Source organism: Pelobates fuscus, chromosome 4, assembly GCF_036172605.1.
Source record: "Pelobates fuscus isolate aPelFus1 chromosome 4, aPelFus1.pri, whole genome shotgun sequence".
Lineage (NCBI taxonomy): Eukaryota > Metazoa > Chordata > Amphibia > Anura > Pelobatidae > Pelobates > Pelobates fuscus.
In genome coordinates, this window is record NC_086320.1 from 261,333,371 (window position 1) to 261,354,320 (window position 20,950).

The following is a 20,950-nucleotide window of genomic DNA, read 5'->3' on the forward strand; positions in this document are numbered from 1 at the left end:
TGTCTGGAAAAATCCTGCTTGGAAGTATAGATTATGTTACTGCTCCTCCTTTGTTTACTGTCTGTTGGTCAGTTGCCATTTGACTATGGATAAAATAAACATTTGGTGGCTGTACTCCTATCGTCAATCATCCTTTTTTTCTACCACTTGATTGGACAGGAGATCCAGTCCATCATGGCAAACTAACAGGGTTATTTTCTAAATAGAGAATTCAAAGTGAATTCAAAATAATTTTCAAATGTAATATCAAAATGGATGAACTTCCAGTTCAGTTAGTTTGGCCTCAAACTTGAAATTCACTTTGAATTCTCACCCTGGTAACTGCTTATTTGACCTGCCCTCCCTCCCCCCGCCAAAAAAAACAACCCCTCTTCATCATTCCATTCCACTTTTTTTCTGGTGCCAAGAATCGCACTGAGAATCAAGAACTTAAGCGAGCATGTTCAAGCTTACGCAAGTTGGTTCCCCCCGATATTCAGGCATCTGGCGCCTCGGAAATCAGAATTTCAAGGCGAATTGTAGTTCAGCTCGAAATAAATTGTCATGCTAATTGACCCTCTATTGTGATTGGTAGAAAAACAACATAAGTAGGGATATACTGATTGCTTTTTCCTAATCCACACCTTAGTCAGAAGACATGTTTCAAGATGCCTAGTCAGCTAGTCAGATAAAACAAGAGCAACTGAGGAAATGATGATCTGCAAATGTTTCAGGATTGGAATCACAGATAAGAGACTCCGCTCATTACAATAATTTGATTGTATCTACTTTCTAAACTGTCTACTGCCAGTGAAGGGGAGGGGGAAGGAATGTGGGTGTATGTACATTTGTTATCAACATTTCAGGTGTGTCTAGAAAGGTAAATAGTTCCTGGGGGCTAATAAACTCTAGACTGTACTCTCAATGTATAACACCCTATAAAAACTACTATCTAAAAAGATACAGGTCTGCATGCAAAACCAATTAAAAAGGGAGTTCCAGGTGAATGCAATTAAACTGTGCGAAAATACCAACCCAGGGGTTATTTCTTTTAAAAGACAATCCATTAATCTTTTATTACTATTGGTTATTATTAAACTGTAACGTAATGTCTTCCATATTCAAGATCGTTCTGGTTGTTCCATATGTTAGTCATGATTTCGTTACTTTAAAATATACTTTTTTTGTTATGGCTCATAAGGTAGAAAACCATTGTGCATGCATTTTCAGACTAGATCTAAGTCTTTAGATTTTCTTGCATTTCAGAAGCCATGACATAAAGCAAAAATGAATTACTTAAAGTACCACTGTCATCTAATGGTGATGGGTTTATTAAAAAAAAAATCCAATAATTAAAATACGTTGGGCTCAATCCACTTTTGAGAGGTAAACGTGATTTATTTACTTTTACTAGCCATTTACTTATTCATTAATTAAGGTGTGTAAATATTGACATACTCATTTATTTTGTATCTAAATACTGAATACATCCAAATTTAAAAAAATATCTGAAATTGAATAGAAGCCCTAGCTGTGTACTTTGGGATGTATTTTTTTTCTGTAATGTGCTTACACCTATATAACATGCATTCATAAGTGTGTTGTGATGTCTAAAAACTGTAGAATCTATTTTATTATTTCTGCTGCTCAAATTTTACTTTATGTATTATTATATAATAACTGTGTATTTTTGCTTTTAGGAGGGTGTTATTACTGAATCAGAAGTTCAATGCCTTGTACATTGTAAAAACCCAATTAAACAACCAGGATTGTGCTGTCCAACATGCCCAGGTAATATATTTATGTATTTATACATTTTCTAGGACAATCATACTGCCTCCCCATTCTATCTATGCTCGCTCTCAGGACTGTCATTCCAATGCTGCTTTGCATGCACTACTTAATAATTAAATGAATCACAGAATATGTACCAGCTGTCTTGAAACTATCATGGACAAAGCACTTTCCCTTGTGCTCCTCCCTTGGAACCATGCCTGCGAGGTGAAGTGTAAGGTACAGCAGTTTACATTTATTGAATGGACAATGTGCCTATCAAATCAGCTTGATCAGTTGTAGTTGGATTGCTGTGTATGGACAGTAACTGGATGCCCTAGGGGTCAGACAGTATAATAATAGCCAGTTGGAGACTTTCCTATTCATGTGCTGACTGTGAATATATTTAAATGCAAAAAACTGTAATTTCCTGAAATGTTTTGGGAAAGCTCACACAGTCTGCCTTTTTATTGCTACAAGGCAACCATATTGATTAAGCCAAGTAGGCATACATTAAAACCTTTTTTTCCCTCCAAGTGCCGACAGCTGCTTGTTTCTTGAAGATCAAATGCTTTACCTTTTGGTGCTATCTACTATGCCTAATGGATCTTCAGACATTATAGCCTACTGAGCAGAACAAATAATTTACTTTCAATGGAGACCTGGGTGCTGTGTTCAGGCACTGTTTGGATATAAGATTTCACAGTGCCAATAACATATATATATATATATATATATATTTTTTTATATTTAGATGTTTTATTTTGTTTACTTCAAGTGTGACACAAACAAATGAAACATTACATAGTCACTGGAAATTCACAGTCCGTTACATATCGTCAAGTATGACATAGTCAAAGCTAGCAAAATCGTAACAAGTGCAATAAGTAAATAAGTATAATGAATACAGTAAGCATTATAAGTGTTGTACATCCTGGAACAGGTATATATAACCTAGTGTCTGCGGTAAGTTAACAGTACAAAGAGATGGTAAAATAAACTCATCAATAATCTCACTGAGTGATACAATTCCATAGATAGAGTAATTCAAGTAGTAATTATCTGGTTGATCAAGCATGGTTAAAGGTTAAAAGTGTATTTATCGGTGTGTAGCAAAGTTCTAAGAATGGTTTATCTAGAATTTAGGAAGGTAACCCAAGGTTCCCATATCTTGGAGAATGTCTGATAATTCTTTGTTATCGCGAATGTTAATTCTTCCATCTGTCTTATCCAATAACATATTTTATGTGCATGTTTACCAAGTTAAAAAAAATAAAAAGAAATGGTATACATCAATTCTCACGTCTAACCACATATCATCAGTTGTCCATTTGTATTCTGGGATTTGATTGGACCATCCTAGGAAATGTGGGTGTAACATCCGAATATGATTTAGTATATTTTTCAGTTATAACTTTTTTTCCTCAAGTCTTCCTTAAATTGTGGAGCATCAATGTGATACCAGATGTAGGCATACCCAGTTTTATGTAGACATGCCCAGAATTAATACCAGATATGTACATATACAATGGTAATTTGGTTGCTTCTGTGACTTAGTCTCCAAGTCACGGAATTTTGCATCACATGTTTGCATTTTCCTTGGAGTTAATGTTAAATTCATACTGAGAGATATACATATCATGATGAGATCAAGTCCAGAATTTTGTTTTGGATACTTCCTTATCTAAATGAAGCTCTTACTTTAGATATACAGGTCAACAAACCCTGTGACATTCCACAGTCAGGTGTATTATAATGTTTATTCACTGTTCTGAAGGATGCTTATTTGAGTGTTTCATTAAGTGGATAAATACTAATAGGATCACAAATAATTTTCAGGATATTTTCTTTGTAAATTAATAATTTTTGAATTATAGAGATTTCTAGTGTTTCCAACTTCAACCTTGTGCACCTATAAAAAGGGTTGAGATCAGTAATGCTTGAAAGAAACCAACTGAGCTCAATTTACATGAAAATGTATGCATTTGGTAGTGTCATTTTATTCAGCTAGAGAGTCTAGGAACTTGAAAAGAAATCTTGTTTAGTTAACCAAATGTATTTAGCTACATGTCATACACTTTGGAAAGGCAGAAGAATGATTCTTTATGCTAATTTAATGTGCAATTGATGTATATTGCATGGTGGATCTGGGCCAGAGGCTATGTACAGCAATCTTCCAGTGCTTTTAGACGACTTCCATATGCAGCAGTTCACCAGTTCTTGAATTGCTTTGGGACATGAGTGACACATTGACTTATGACACAATCTCTAGTTTAAGACAGTAACTTTTAGGGATTTTTTTTACTTTTTCTTTTTTTTTTTTTTAAGTTAGCAAAGCAACTTCCAAAACACAGTTCTCAAGTAGAAAACCTAATATAGACACTAAGGTTTTAGCTAGCGTTTAGTCTACAGCTGAAGTCTATGTAAGGTAATGGCTGCTTGTTTTTTTACTGAACTAACAGATTTGTTGTTTTTTCGCTGTTCTCAAATAAAAGTAAATGCCTAATGCCTAATGCCCAACATGCATGCCAAAGGTTTTACATACTGGATAGAAAAACCTAGCATCCAAGGGGATATGTGCTGTATGAGAGATTTAGCAGAGTTTCATAGTTCCACGGTTGATTTACTATTAAAATAACACTGTCTACAAAGTGTCTTTAAAATAGCATATATCAATGATTCAATGTTCAACATTCAAGAAACAGCACTGCCGCTTGTAAAACCTCACATTTTAAAGAGCAGAGTGGGGTTACGTCGTGTACCCTTTGCATCTTAAGATCTCCACAGACGATTAATTGTCAGGATTGTGTTTGTTTTAACCATCCTGCTGCAAAATGATGCGTTCAGTATAATAATTAAATGTTTTTATTTATCTTAGTCTTTGGTTCCAAGGACCAAAATACCAAAGTGGTTAATTACTATAATGCATACTCTAAGGTATGGCTCAATATGTCCACAGCTTTATTACATAATATAATAATAATAACTTCAAAACATAAACTGAAAAAAGTAAAGTCATTGCCCACCCCCACCGAACCATGCGTCAACAATACATATCCCATACATCATAAAGGCAATGACCCATATTGTTAACACTATTATAACAATATAACAACACATAGATATACACAACTAAACAAGTAAAATGCAACATAAATTAATCACCTCCATAAATTAATTGTGACAGGGATAAAATGGCCAACCTATATATATTAGGCCTGCCCCAAATCCAACCTACCAGTTACCACCCCACCATCTCCCCCTAAGCCCGCCTTCTAGCCCTGTCAAGGCCCTATTCCACTTATGCTGCTCTTGTTGCATGGGGCTACAGAAATGGTGTTTATAAATTGAGTGCACTTTTATAATGGAACTGTGCTTTGGGGTTTATTCAACAGGGAATTGTAAATTAATAAAGACATTTCATAATTTAGCTTCAAATAGTGAAATCTAACTTTGCTAACTTTGCTAAATTCCATTTTGGCCACAAATGTTGCAATATCCTTGCTAATTCACCGCAATCCACTGTTTACTAGTGGGTGTTATATCAAGTGCACTTGCATTTGTGATACAACCTAGCCATAGCCATAGCCATATATACTCCACCTATCTCTCCATAAATGGAAGTGGGTGGTAAAAATATCAACATGAATTTAAAGGGGCACTCTCAGCAGATGACGCTCTTGGGCAATTTAAGTCTTAACATAATTTGTATTGCTAAAGTGGAATGGGGACTTCCGCTTTAGCAATAGACAGAAGACCAGAGGGACACCAGGTGCCCGGGAAAGCCAGCTAAGTGTAAAACCATTCATAGCTATTTAGACTCCTTACTGTGGGATGGAAACAAAAACATCTGGCACCATAACCACTGAAGCACACAACAAAAGGTGATAGTTAGAGGAGACTTTGAACATTTCAACACATATGCAAACACACAAACACATATACATTTTTTAAGCTGACGGATAATTTAATACAATCTAATAATAGTAATCACATTTATTATGGGATAAACTAAAGTCATCAGTAATAATAAACAAGTATAAATATAGCTATGTAGAAAATGTTCTGAACAATACGTTTATCAAGACCAAAGATTATATGTATGTAAACAGCAGCTTCAGATAGGAAGCAGGTTCTTTCTTAAATTGATTTTAATTATATGAGCTTGCTGAGGAAGGACAGATAAAATGTTACAAAGATCAAAGGTACCAGTTATGCTTTGTGTACAGAAGAACAAAAACATTCACTTTCTAACCACTTCCTCTGTCTGTTTCAGGTTGTATATATGAAGGTCGACAGTATAAAGAAGGAGATGAATTTCAGCCAGAAGGAAACAAATGTCTTAAGTGCTCCTGCATCGTAAGTTGTGGTCATAGATATCAAACATTAAAGTGATCACTTTTGCAAATTTATGAACAGCATACAGTGGGAGGTACAACATACATAAACAGGGCTTAAAAGATCAAATACATTAGGTTATATTTGAAAATATAGGCTTTTAGTTCTACTGCTGTGTTTTCTTATCATAAGACAACTTTAAAAATATATCAGAATAATGCATTTAGCTTCAGGTTTCTTGGAAATTCTAATTCATTTGGGTGGGCTATTTTACTATACTACATAAAATATCACTGTTTATCTCAATAGTAATGCATGGTAACGTACAAACAAAATATCACTATGTAGCTAATTGTAATCCTCAATGGATTGACTTTACTTGGAATGGGATTTAATTTTGGAAAATATATGTATCACATCTGTAATAGCATGGGTTAGCTTTAACCTGGTTTAGAATACATCACTTAAAGAAAGATGGTAAATGTTGACTCTTATTGGTTTTCAAATCCAAATCAAAGCTCCTTAAAGTTTAGAAATATTGTCCAAGAATATAGGTCAAACAGTAATGTTTCAGCTGAGTAACAGTGTGAGCCAAAGATGATTATATTTGCTATAAGCTATTGCACCAACTCCTCCTTAAACGGTCAGTTTACCTAACGTTGGTGAATTTTGGTGCAAATACTCTGTTTACTTCCCGAGATAAACACTTTTCTTTCTCTCTGTAGGACTGCCTTCTTGGGCTCTCAGCCAGCTGGAATACTCTCTTCCTTGCTGGCAATATCAGTTTTTTACAACTTTTGTGTCTGATGTCAGCACACACAGTATGCTCATCCTAGATGCCTTTGACAGGCTGCCCATGGCTGGGTGAGTTACACACACAATGTCTTCCCTTACTGGATGACAACTCCTTTCAAGCTCAGCGAATTTGTAACTGAAAATGGCAGGAGTTAACAAATATCTGGTATAACGGAATAGTGAGGCATACACACACATATCAGTTTTATTTACTTTAAACAGTCAGTGGTCATCAAGGGACCATTTTTTTAAATGTGCAATACATGTCAGTTGTCATGCAAATTGGTATGTGAGCGCTCCAAAAATCAAAGCATTGATTCCCAAGCATTTCCCAAGAGAGGGTATATATACCCACTTTGGTGAAAGTTGGACATGTCTTGATGAAGTCCTCCAGCAAGGACGAAACGCGTAGACGGTCGTTCACCTATTTCTCTGTGCTGTACCTCTGTTCCGGACCTTCATTTGCGGTCCGGCCGTGACGTGTGGTAGCTGTCGTGATCGGATCGCTCACTGACTCACATCTCGTGTTGAGGGGTTGGCGTGCTCCCTTTACCTCGCTCGGAGGTCGGGCGAACAGGGTAAGTTGCTCTGGCTGATCCCCAGAGTATCTATTGATTTTGTGTACTCTGGGTTTTCACCATTGCTGCCCCCTTAGCCCAGACCCGATAGCCTGGTTGGTTGATGAGCTCCCCCCGATAGGGATAGTGCAGGAGCTGGGGGATCATTCTACTTTTTTCCGATTCATTTTTTCTATACCCCATATATATTTTTTATAAGTGCACAGTCCTTGCCAGTAGCCTATGTGCCAGTGTTTAGGGGGCCCCACACTGTGCCTATACTTCTGTTTTCTTGACATTAGCTCTGGACTTTTATGTTGCCGATATATATGTATTTTTGTGGTATAAAATTTGTTGCTTTTATATTGTGTCTATGCTGAATAAATATGTTTTATACTGTTGACACATGGCAAGATTATTAATGCTACCCACTCATTCAATTATATTAACCCTGGTTTATTACTAGGCTTTATTTTATTTTATTTTATGTTTATTTGCTGTATAAATTGAGGTACAGTACTTCAGTGGTCACTATTTTATTATATTTGATTTTTGGAGCGCTCACATACCAATTTGCATTTCTAAGTAGTATTAAGTCGCTCTCCTGTATGTGATGCAGCCCGACATTTGATTAATATAAAAAATATTTCTTTGTCTGTTACCTTATATCAGTTTTTATCAGTTTTTGGTATTGATTACATGTCCATTGTCATGTCATAAATGTACATTTCAGTTCTACAACATGAATGCATGTTGGTCTTCATTTTTTTTACAACTGAAAACTTGAAATATGTTCAGGTTCAAATTGCAGACCATTCTGTTCTATTATGTTCTTGAATCTGACAGGAGACACCAGAACTGTTGCACATGTACCATGAACGTGAATATAAAAAACTCAACAGATGAGTCAGCTACTACATTTCTGAGAACAGTGTCCCACCTCATAAAATCTATACTTTGCACGTCTGAAAACAAAATAGATAATATGTACATCTGTGAATCTAAATAATTTTTTAGAGGTGATTTTTTTTGCAAAATACAGTTAAAGGAACAGCACACACACAAACAAAAACACAGTTTTTCATTTAACAAGGCTGTTTAAAATCACCTATCTTAGTAAATAAATATGGGGATTCGGTCCCACCATAGAGCCATATTGTGTTAAGCCCACCACTACGTCACAGTACCCCAACATTGGTGGGTCCTACACTAATTTAACATGGGCGATTTACAGGCACTTGAAATACGTACTTGCAGTTTAAACTGCTTCAAGAGACTCCTCAATTTAAGCTTTCCTGTGGTGACTTCCAAATGGACACCCATAGTGGGTGGGGTGCTCAGTCCAATAGGAATCTGGTCTGGCTTCCAAATCTACACAGAAAAAAAGGAAACATTAAATTCCAGAACATGCATTTCCAAGCGGTGGTGCTGCCGTAAGGACCAAAATGTATAGAAAATACAGTTAAAGGAACAGTACATATTTTCTGGTGGAAGCGAAACCCCATGTTTACTTTAAATTCTCACTTCAGTAAAGTTTCTGAGTCATGCTGTATCTGAAGCATTCTGCAAATTGTGCATCTGAAGTATTATTCCAAGTTTAGGCATGTCCCTTGCTGTAACACCTTGATATATTATGGTCACTATGATATAAACACATGAAATAATTTTAAATATGGAAATCGCATAATGAGTGTGATCAACTTGTATAATACTAGTACACCTCTCGTGATATAAATGTGCTTTGATTTCTTTCATTTTTTTTTGTGACTTTATGACCTCAAAACTCTAACCATTACAAGAATTAGACACTTAAATAGGTTTGCACATTTCAAACCTCTCTATTTAGAGGAAAATCATGGATAAAATGCGGCACAGCTTACATAGCTATGACCCATGTTATCCTTTCTATTTTATATGTGACAAGCAATATAAATAGTTTATCTTTGATTTACTGGTAAGGTATAAGCAGGACCATAAAAACACCAGAAATGGAATATCACACACATTTTTACAGCCTGTCTGTTTTATTGTAATGTGCTATCTACCTATTGTAAATCTAACTGGCAAGAAGGGTTCAAACTGTGCAATATAGTATATTTCTTACTATTATACATAGGAAGATAATTTTCCCCCTTCTGTGATGTCATCAATTAATACTAACTAATTAATGATGCATCCATAAACAGCAATATCTTATTTTACATTTATGGGTTTAGGCATCAAACCAGCATTTAATACATTTAACATTAGTTTGAAAATACAGTGGAACCTTGGAACTCGAACTTAATCCATTCCAGAAGGCTGTTCGAGTTCCGATTTGTTTGAGGACCGAATCAACATTTCCCATAAGAATTAATGTAAATTTTAATAATCTGTTCCAGACCCCCAAAATTACAGCATTTTAGCACAGATTTTACAGTTTAATAATGCCTTACATGCTTAAAATTATATAGGAAAAAAATTATAAACACAATGTACAGTAAATGAAATGAAAATGTAACTTCATTTTACCTGCAATGATGAGAGTTGATGACGTAAGTGGAAAGGAGAAGAGATAATATTGTTTGGCTCGGGATACGTAACTGGCATTTAAAATGCGTCTAAAGTCTGTCTAATTCAACCTGTTTGTGGCATGATTTGTTCGGGTACCAAGGATCGTTCGCGTACTGAGACATTTTTTACTCTTATTGTTTTGTTTGACTTCCGAATTGTTCGAGAAAGGGACCGTTCAAGTTCCAAGGTTCCACTATATGTTAGACTTATCAGTGTACATTTCATAAGTTCCTTTTGAGTATTAAGGTGAATCTGAAAACAAGTAGTAGCAAGCACTCCTCAAAACTGTCACATAATCATTGTCTTAAATAGACCAGTAGGGTTAAAGAAGGTGACTTCATCCCAGGGCCTGGAGTACCTGGAGTTTGAACCCATAGAACCCACCTATGAGCCCTTCCTTGACTACATCCTGCTTCTTCCTTTTGATATCCCAGATCCGATCCCTTTAACCCCTTAAGGACACATGACATGTGTGACATGTCATGATTCCCTTTTATTCCATAAGTTGCCGCGCATGAGCATTAGGTCTCCTCGGCCGGTGGGCAGGATCAGTCTCGCCCACCGGCCGACGCAATGAAGAGGAGGAACGGTGCGGAGGAGGTGACAGCGGCGAGGGACATCGCCGCTGCCTCAGGTAAGTGACTGAAGGGGTTTTCACCCCTTCAGTAACCGGGGATTGGGGGGTGGGAGGGAGAGGGACCCTACAGTGCCAGGAAAACGGATCGTTTTCCTGGCACTGGAGATTCCCTTTAAGGGGTTAAAAGGAACTGTGTCAACATTGTACTCTCAAGTGTAGAAAATACTAGTATACAAAATAACTCATTAGAAAAATGAACTTTCCACCGATTTTCACACATTCATAGTAAGATTTCATAGGTACTGCTTTATTAAGTTAAATTTATTTTCATAACTATAGGGCAACGCATATATCTATATATCCTCTGCATGATAACAATCATATCCCAAAATCTAATCACTATTTGCTGTTTTTCCCTTAAAGATTTGATTTCCTGCTATTCTTAAAGTGACACTTTAATCTCAACCCCCTCTCCATCCCTCCGCCCCCCCCCCCCCCCCCCCCCACACACACACCGTCGAAAATTATATTGGTTATTGGCTGTATTGGAATTTCACTGAATGACCAACTCAGGCAAAAGATATACTGAGACAAAGTAGGGACTCATTTGTCTCAGTATTTGCCTGCGCTTAACACTTCTTGACACTGAGCGGAGCTACCACTGTTAAGAAGTGTCCGTTCCCCAGCCCATCACCAGTGACAGTTGCAGTGAATTGGCTCTGTCTATGGAGGATCCTACATATACCTCAATGGTCTTGTGGGATCCTACATATACCTCGATGCTCAATATATAGTAGAAGACTGGGCAAAAGAGGATGGCAGCGCCAGTGAAGGACAAGTTCAAGCAATTTAAACTAACTTACCCCATGGCCACCGGGACCCCAGCAGTAATGCCACCATCAGGGGTCTTGGCAAATTATGCAAAATCCCCAGACGGTGATAGTTCCGCTTTAACGATATAATGTAATATGATTCATGATGTTGTCTGATGGGCCAGAAATTCAATGTATATAGAGAGTTATTAGGGGCACAATTTTAGATGTTCAGAAAAGATCACTGGAAAATCTCCTCTCCCCAAAATCATTTTATATAGTAACCTTTCAAGAAAGATTGATAGTGACCTTACCAGTTTTGCAGCTAAGATATATATATTTTACACAATTGGAGTGCATTCTGAATTGATTTGTTTAGTGTGTTCAGAAATGATGATGGAAAAATGCTTGACAAATAAGTATACTGCTAAAATATAACATTAATACTGACGGGACTAACCCGCTATAGAAGGATCAGATTTTCTAAAGAACAAGAGAATGAGCTATATTTAAAAAAAACAAGCTGCTTGTAAAGTAATACTCTTGTACTACTCAATGCCTAACCCATTGTATAGTGCTACGGAATTTGCATTCGCTATATAAATATTAAAATAAAAAAATAATAATCAAGAAAATCAACTTTAAGGTGAGGAAATGTATCAAAACAGATTTTACACCTAGATACATTGTAAGTTATAATCTATTACTGTTTTTCTGCACTATGATGAAGTAAATTATTATTACTTACAAAAAAAATTAAAAAATGTTGACACTGTTTTTATAACAAAGAAGTTTATACTTCCATATCATCATACCACCTCATACCAGAATTGAGCAGTATTCATTGACTAAGAGCCATTTGTAAACAATTTGACATAATAGCATCTGATGGTGCCTGGGCACTCTTGGGAAAATAGCCACTATTAATTTGTATTATTATTTGCATTTATATAGTGCCAAAATATTGCATGATGCTTTTTAATTTTTTGTTATTTATAACAAAAAAATACTAAAAACAAATAAAAAACAAATAAAAAAATTATAAGTGCTAACAAGAAACAAGTAGTTATTAAAGACTCTAAGATCAGAGAAGGAATGCATATCTGGATGTCATCAGCATATATAAGAGAAAGAGGGCATGGCCAAGCAGACTCAAACACGTCAAGGAGAGGAGGTGTTACCGGAAAAGGAAACACAGGGAGTGTTGGGAAAGATAGGTGAGAACCAGGAAAAGACAATGTTACATAGGCCAAGGATGTGATGTGTTTGAAGAAAGATAGTGTGAGATACAATGTCAAACGCAGCAGAAAGGTCAAGAGGAATTGGCAGTGGTTATGGTGCTTAGAGAATCTCTTTAAAATAACTCACAAATGCTAATTAATAACTAACTAAATATGTTACTGAGTTTGCTTATGGAATCTAATGATATCATCTTTACCTGCAGCTTTTTTTTTTGTTGTTGACATCTACTACTATTCGTTGTCTTTGTTCTTGAAAATGACTTCGATTACATAGTTTGAGGCGTCTGTTTCTTCAGGAATTCCTTGTACACATGAAACCTTTTTGTTGATACAGTGTCAAAACGCTGTCAGCAGACCCAGTAATATTCAGTCTTTATGGACCACACAGACTTTACTTCTCTGCAAGTTCAATACACATTGCCAGGGTGTTGATTTTAAACTTCAAAGCACCAAGAATTTTTTTTTTATTTTTTTTTTTACTTTCCTGACACTGACTATTCTGCTAAAAGCAGAATGAAGGATTAAGAAAATGACTGAAATATATATGCAGTGATGTTGTGAATATATGATATTTATTTCAATATCATACTCCTAGAAATGACATATTCTGCATATATCTGCAGTAATCTTATTAGATGCCGTATATCACATTATTAGCACAGCTGCAAGGGACAAGCTTAAATAGAAAAACACATTGTTAATAAAACAAACTCAAAATCAGTTTAGATATTAAACTACTGCACGGTTAAGCACACTCAAATTATCATGGTATGCATAATAACAGTATATGTGTATGAGTATATATATATATATATATATATATATATATATATAACACATTGAGATGATTTTAAATTTCAAGCATCTTTCTTTTTTTTGTAAATTCTTTATTTTGTCATACAGATGAGTACAAAAACATAAACAAACGCTACAACAGCGTACACGTGCGTGTATACAGGTTGAGTAATAGCACTAATAATACAAATATTCGGTCATATGCGGTCTTGAATAAGTGATATTCGTCACGTGCCATAACGTCTGACAGTAAGATGTATACATGTATACGCATTTGCAAAACATAAGTAAACTCTATATTGAATGGCTGAGCAGAAACGTGTTAACACTGCCTTACTATAATATGAGATACTGCTGTATATTCAAACTTGCAAGGTTGGCAGAAAAAACAAGGCAGTAACATCGTAGTAACATCAGTACTAAGACAGATATGACACATAGAGCCTAAATGCAGGAGCCGCAATATTAGGTGACATTTGACATCAAGCATCTTTCAAGTAATGCTGAAATGTCTCTGTATTCATAAAATGTAGCATTGTCATGACATCTTTAAGAAGCATTATTTAAAATGACAATGCTGGGGTGTTTAGGGTTTGGGAGGGCATATTGTTAGGAGCTAAACCGAGTGTGAACTGTAGATGAGGTAAAAAACAGAGCATATGAAAACACTGAGAAAGGGCCTGCTCAGTTCTCAAACTAGTTTTTACTCTGTTTATTTTTTCTTCTCTGCATTGTCCTTAGTCTCCCTAACTTAAAAAGGCAATCCCAAGGTAGAAACCTTGCTTGCTGTGATATCAGGGCTATTCACTACAGTGGGAACTCCATGTGAATTCTAAATGAATTTTAAGCTTAAGGTCAAAATAGTAAAAATGGAAAAACTTTCTAACTCTGCCTTAAATGGAAAATTCTCTTTAAACTCTCACTTTAGCTATTAACCCTGTTACATAACCTTACATTGAAAGGACCTAAAGAAGGCAAAAATGATTGTATGTGGCTTTCTGTATTTCACGTGCATTGCAAACTTGCCAACATCTGGGACGTCCTTATTGGCTGATATTCCAAAATAACAAACCCTCCACAGGATTCATCTGTATTTATTTTTTTGTACTGATTTGCTGTTGTGGCAAAGTTTTACTTATTTCTTTCTGTTAAGGTGGTGTGGTGGGCACATTCCCCTTTCATATCTTTATTTCTTTCATTTCTGGGACTTCATGAATTGTATGCATGTCACCTTGGCCGCAGTTAGCGATGCTTGTTTGAAATTATTTTTGTAAAGTAGATTCCCTCTGTTTTTTAACACATACAAAGTTAAAGTATAACTCATTATGGGAGCAACCAACCAAACAACTATCTCCACATGCATGAATTATATGAAAAAAATACAGGCAAGGACAAGCTGACAACTCTCACATACACGCAATGCCCACATAAAGCACAACCCACATGTAAATCCTGGTTATAGAATTGGTTTCTCCAAACTATTTTCCTATTTGGAAAATAAAATTTAAATAAATGTAATATACGTGAATGGCTTTATCCACCATGCACACAACCTCACAAGCAGCACCTCCACTCCCTCCCCCCTCCCATCTCCTGGTATTATGGTGGGACATAGCCCGCTGTAAAGAAAAGGAAATTTGGAAGAAAACATACCGGCCCAATCATTCATAGGGCCAGTATAGAGCACAGATATAATGGTGGGCAAAAATGTAACACTGAAAATAGTTTCTACAACTTAAAGGAGAGCACTCAAAGGTTTTATAAATAAACAAATGAGCTGCTTTATTCTAAACAGATGTGAAACATTATACAGTCAATATTTCAGCCCTGTTACATTGCCATCTTGTGAAAAATCCAGTAAGCAGTTTGAAATGTTGACTGTATGCTGTTGGATGTCTGATTAAAATAAAGACATTATTTTGCTTATTCTTAAATCCTACTAGTGCTCTCTTTGTTGGATATACTACAGAGCTAGATTTTGACACGAGGGGAGAAAGGACTGGGAGAGAAGCAGTGTTATTCACTAAATAAAGTCTTTTTGAAAATGGCAATCTGAATTACAAAATTTAGGTTAATATAGTCAAGTTGCTAATCACACTGGGACACACATAGACACTCAAAAATAATGTGGTGTGCACACATACAGTGATCTATACAAATACACTGACACACTTATAGTGACCCGTACAAATACACTGACCCATAAAACTACACTGACACACACACTTATACACATTCACAACACACTCACTGGCACACACACACTCACATACATTCATTAACATACAGTGTAGCCCAAATACACTGACCTATACAAACACACAGTGACCAATACAAACACACTATCATACACTCGGGCACACACATTAGTAGCCTGACAGCAGACCCTAGTAGCTTAACAGCCACAGAACCCTGTTGTGGGCTGGCCGGTGAGAAAAATCTTTGAAGTAAAATGGGCAGGCAGGTTTTAACAGTTGGCAGTACATGTTGGCAGTGTTTTGTTGCACTAATCATTTAAATGGGAAACATACAGAAACAATTAGCAAGAGAAGCAAGTGCATATTATGACAGCAGAGATAGATATACAGCTGTTGTTGCATTAAAAATCCCTTGGGTAAGTTAGTTTATAAAGTAGATCTGACATTCACAGATGTGAGGATGACAAGGCCTCCTTAAGGTAAGTAATAAAATGTAAAAAATGTTAAATCACTTGCATATGTTTAGATAGAATTATATAAATACCTGAATTATTCTCCCTGACTTGCGTCATGGCCTGTATATGTAGCTACATGTTTCACACATTGCTCAGTCCCAGAATTTAGTTCTTGCAATTGCACACATTGGAGTCATTTTTCTAGCAATTGATGCTATTTTTTCTGCCATTGTGGCAAAACTAAGCCAAAATGACATTTAGTGTGTGAGTAAATGAGTGATGCGTAGTTTGTATTGTTTCCTATGGACTGTTTTAGTTCCAGACAGAAGCTTTTTTGTGTTTAAAGAAAGCACCTCTTGTGGCAGTAATCCTATACCGAACGTCACCGTTTGTAAGATTACACAAGGCTGTGAGCTGCTTCTCATGGGCAAGTTCCCTCAGGATGCTAGCCTGGTTATATCTTAAGATTAAGTAAAAGAGGATTGAATGATTTCATATCAACCAAATGTGTAAGATAGTGCAGATACTATTTAATAACCTTAAACATTAAAACCACCTGCCTAACATCACGTAAGTCCCCCTCTTGCTGCCAAAACAGCTCTTATATGTTGAGGCATGTATTCCACAAGACCTCCGAACCAAGACGTTAATAGTAGATCATTTAAGTCTTGCAAGTTATTATTATTATTATTATTATATTTATAGAGCGCCGTCAGCAGCGCTTTACAATGGGTGGACGAACAGACATGTAGTTGTAACCAGACAAGTTGAACACAGGAACAGAGGGGTTGAGGGCCCTGCTCAATGAGCTTACATGCTAGAGGGAGCGGGGTAAAATGACACAAAAGGTAAGGATAGTATTAGACTAGTGACAGTTGCAGAAGAGGAACCAGTTGGGAGCTATTTACAGTTTAATTGATACGCTTTTATGAAGAAGTGGGTTTTTAACGATTTTTTGAAGGAGTGGAGACTGGGTGAGCATCTAACAGAAGAGGGAAGCGAGTTCCACAGGAATGGTGCAGCCCTCGAGAAATCTTGAAGGCGAGCATCAGAGGTGGGAGTACGGACAGAAAATAGACGTAAGTCTTCAGCAGATCGTAAGGGCCTAGACGGGACATACTTGTGTATAAGGGAGGATAGATAGGTGGGAGCAGCATTATGTAGATATTTGAAAGCAAGAACCAGAATTTTAAATTGAGCTCTATATTTTATAGGAAGCCAATGTAGGGACTGACAGAAGGGTGAGGCATGGGAGGTGCGGGCGGACAGGAAGATGAGCCTTGCCTGCCGCATTAATTATGGACTGTAACGGCGCAAGTTGTGAGCACGTAAGACCACTGAGAAGCGGATTACAGTAGTCAAGGCGAGAAAGGACAGTGGAATGGACCAACACCTTAGTCGCATCTGGTGTTAAGTAGGGGCGGATGCGCGCAATGTTTTTGAGATGGAAATGACAGGATTTGGTGATAGATTGAACATGAGGCTTGAAGGAGAGGTCGGAGTCAAAGAGAACACCTAGGCAGCGAGCCTGCGTGGTGGAGCTGATGGTAGCACCGTTGACTTGGAGGGAGACAGACACAGGAGTAACAACGCTTGAGGGAGGAAAGAACAGAATTTCAGTTTTGGTCAAGTTTAAGGAAGTGGGCAGCCATTCAGTTAGAAACAGCAGAGAGGCAGTCAGAGACACTAGTCAAGAGGGACGGGGAGAGATCAGGAGAGGACAGGTAGATTTGCGTGTCATCTGCATAGAAATGATATTGGAAGCCAAAGGAGCTAATGAGTTTATCAAGGGAGGCAGTATAGATGGAGAACAGTAGGGGACCAAGGACTGAACCTTGGGGGACACCAACAGAGAGGAGTTTGGGAGAAGAACCTTTGGGAGAAGAACCTCCATGGATCAGATTTGTTTTCCCAGCACATCCCACACATGCTCAAAGTGATTGAGATCTGAGGAATTGGGAGACCAAGGCAACAACTTGAACTCTTTTCATGTTCCTCAAACCAGTGTGGTAGTGTGCATTATCCTGCTGCCATCAGGGAACATCATTGCCATGAAGGTGTGTACGGGGTCTGCAGCAATCTCTAGGTGGGTGGTACATGTCAAAGTAACATCCACATGAACATTGCCCAGAGCATCCTGTACACCCCATAGTGAATCCTGTAGTTTCATCTCTATCCCAGGTAAACAATGTACACTCACCCGACCATCCACCTGATCTAAAATAAAACAATATATCAGACCAGGCAGCCTTCTTCCATTGTTCAATGGTCTAGTTCTGATGCTTATGTCCTTTTGAAGGCACTTTCAGGAGTAGACAGGGCTCATCATGTGCACTCTAACCTGGGTGCAGTCCTCCATGCAGCAAATTGTGAGGCCCTGTATGTTCTGATACCATTCTGTCATGGGCAGCATTGCCATGACTCTGATTCTGATTAACCAAAAGCCCTGCCGTGCACCACTTATATTTGGGAGTCATACTTGGGAAATAAATCATGACAAGGGTAAAAAAAATTGTATCAAAAACACGTAGAACCTTAACCATGATGACAATGGGCTGACATTGGACAAGAGGTTCTGTTTGCTAGAAGGTCACAATTCTGGGAAAAATATGGATTAAAGTTAGGGTCAAACAACAATGATATGAAATTCAATTTGTTTATTTATTTTTATTCTAGATAAAGTCTGTTTACAGATAACCTTAGTTTTAAGAAATCAAAATTGAGAATAAGGAGCTTTTTAAGGCACACTTTTTTTTTTAAAAAAAAGTACAATTCTTAACTACCAGATATGAATGTAAATATTTATCAGGCTTATTGTTTTCTCCATTTTGTCAGTTGGTTATTCACAAAATCATTTTGTTGGAAATAATTATATTATACATTTTGCGTAATGCAACATATAAATGAAATTATTTTAACTATATAAAGAGCAATACAAAATTGTGATCAGTAGATATTAAAATAATGAGTCATATATGTAATGATATTAACACGCGTATGATAAATACATTTTTATTGCCATCCTAAAGAAAACTACATTAGTTTAATATATGTATAAAAAATGTAAATGTAATTTATCAAGCATGCTATTTTAGGAAGTCTTTATAGCTATGAATGTTTTTCTTTCCCTTAAATGTTCAACTACCATATTATCATGTCGTTTTCAGCCCAGCCTCTATGACAAGGGAGAGTGTAAAGAGATATGTACCAAAGGCCATATTTATCAAAAAAGATAACTGGGAAAACAAAAATCTAAATTTGGAACAATCACTGTAGAAACCAAAGGAATGTTTCTCCAAATGTAGCATTTTGCTCCAGAACTGTTCCAGTTTTACTTTAATGCATATGGCACTTAGTTAACTCTTTTACTGGTGGAATCTTTAAAATCCCTGGGTAAAAGAACCTCAGCTTGAAGATTAAGGAACCTTTACACGCTTTGATGAATAAGCCCCAAATAATAACATAGAAAATCAAGTCTTTTCCACTCACGGGAAGAGCTTCTCACAGCTCAGTGCATCTCTCCATAGTATTTCCACCATGAAGCACGATTACTTAATAAGCATACAATTCCAAAAGTGTTTCAATGGTAACTGTCACTTTTAGACCTGACTAGGTTATGTTAGTCTTTCAAAGGTCTTGTGAATAAAAGACACTGGAGGGTTTCCTATTCATCAAGGACAATGCATTGTTTTTGTTTATATATAGTCAGATTGTACTTAACTATTCATACTGGCAACAACAATGAAAGTTCCCAGACTTCGAAATTTGTAACACAAATCCTGATCTGCTTTTCCTTGTTGAATTGGCCCCTTGGGGCAAAACACAGGCTGGCACCCTGGAGTTCAAGTCATAAATGTTCTTACTCACTGAATATATTATTATTAAAGATTTAGATTCTAATAACCATAAACATTTTCTTTTGAAGTGGGATACTTTAGAGGAAATCCTGACAAGAAAAGTATGTAGTGATAATTGTAACCATGGCAAAGAATAAATTAAAAGGCAGCATTTACACTCATAAATAATCTCCTTAAATGACTAAACGAGATTGGGTATCCCATTGTTCTGTAGACTTGGAGAAATGTACATCAAGTGACTATATAGGGCAAAACCCTTACCGATGTTAAAATATCCATCTGTTTTTTTAATACTTCTGGAATTATCAATATAGACAATTATTACTTAATATATTTAGATATAATAAATACATACATGTTGATTTACTTGTCAACGAGCAAAGCAGCGTAAATGAAAAAATTGCTTACACATATATTTCTAGAACTCATGGTGAAAAAATGTATGTAACTTGACAGTTCCTGCATTGATTTCCCAATGCCTTTTTGTGTCATTTTACCCCACTCCCTCTAGAATGTAAGCTCATTGAGCAGGGCCCTCAACCCCTCTGTTCCTGTGTGTCCAACTTGTCTGGTTACAACTACATGTCTGTTCGTCCACCCATTGTAAAGCGCTGCGGAATTTGATGTCGCCATATACATATCATAATAATATTAATAATAAATGTTTAACTATTATTCAACTTTGTTGATTCTCATCCAGCATTAAAGCTGCCAGGGCATGTTGGAAAATAATATTGCACAACATTAAGGGATTAAGGGAAGCTACATTTATATTGAATGAATACGCATTATACACTCAGTGTATAGGTTTTATTTAGGAGATATGGTTATAGGTGTTATGGGTATATACAGTTCTTGCCCCATTCAAACACTGGTTATTCTTTGACATTTCATTGACAACCAGTGCTTCATAGAACTCTCCAATTGGACCAACTAACTTTGAATTTCCTTTTGCAATGTTGGTTGCTTTCATTTGCCTTATTACTCCTGTGTTCACCAGTTTAAAATACCTTTGTGGTT

The 20,950-nt window shown here is 36.6% G+C and overlaps 1 protein-coding gene across 1 annotated transcript in view; it reads left to right on the forward strand.

Moving 5' to 3' along the window:
* Positions 1 to 20,950, forward strand: part of BMPER (BMP binding endothelial regulator) — a 198,776-nt gene that overhangs the window by 66,922 nt on the left and 110,904 nt on the right. Inside the window, exons 5-6 of the mRNA XM_063452077.1 lie at positions 1,680 to 1,770; positions 6,029 to 6,111. Coding sequence (XP_063308147.1) covers positions 1,680 to 1,770; positions 6,029 to 6,111 — 174 coding nt within the window. The remainder of the gene's footprint in view (positions 1 to 1,679; positions 1,771 to 6,028; positions 6,112 to 20,950) is intronic.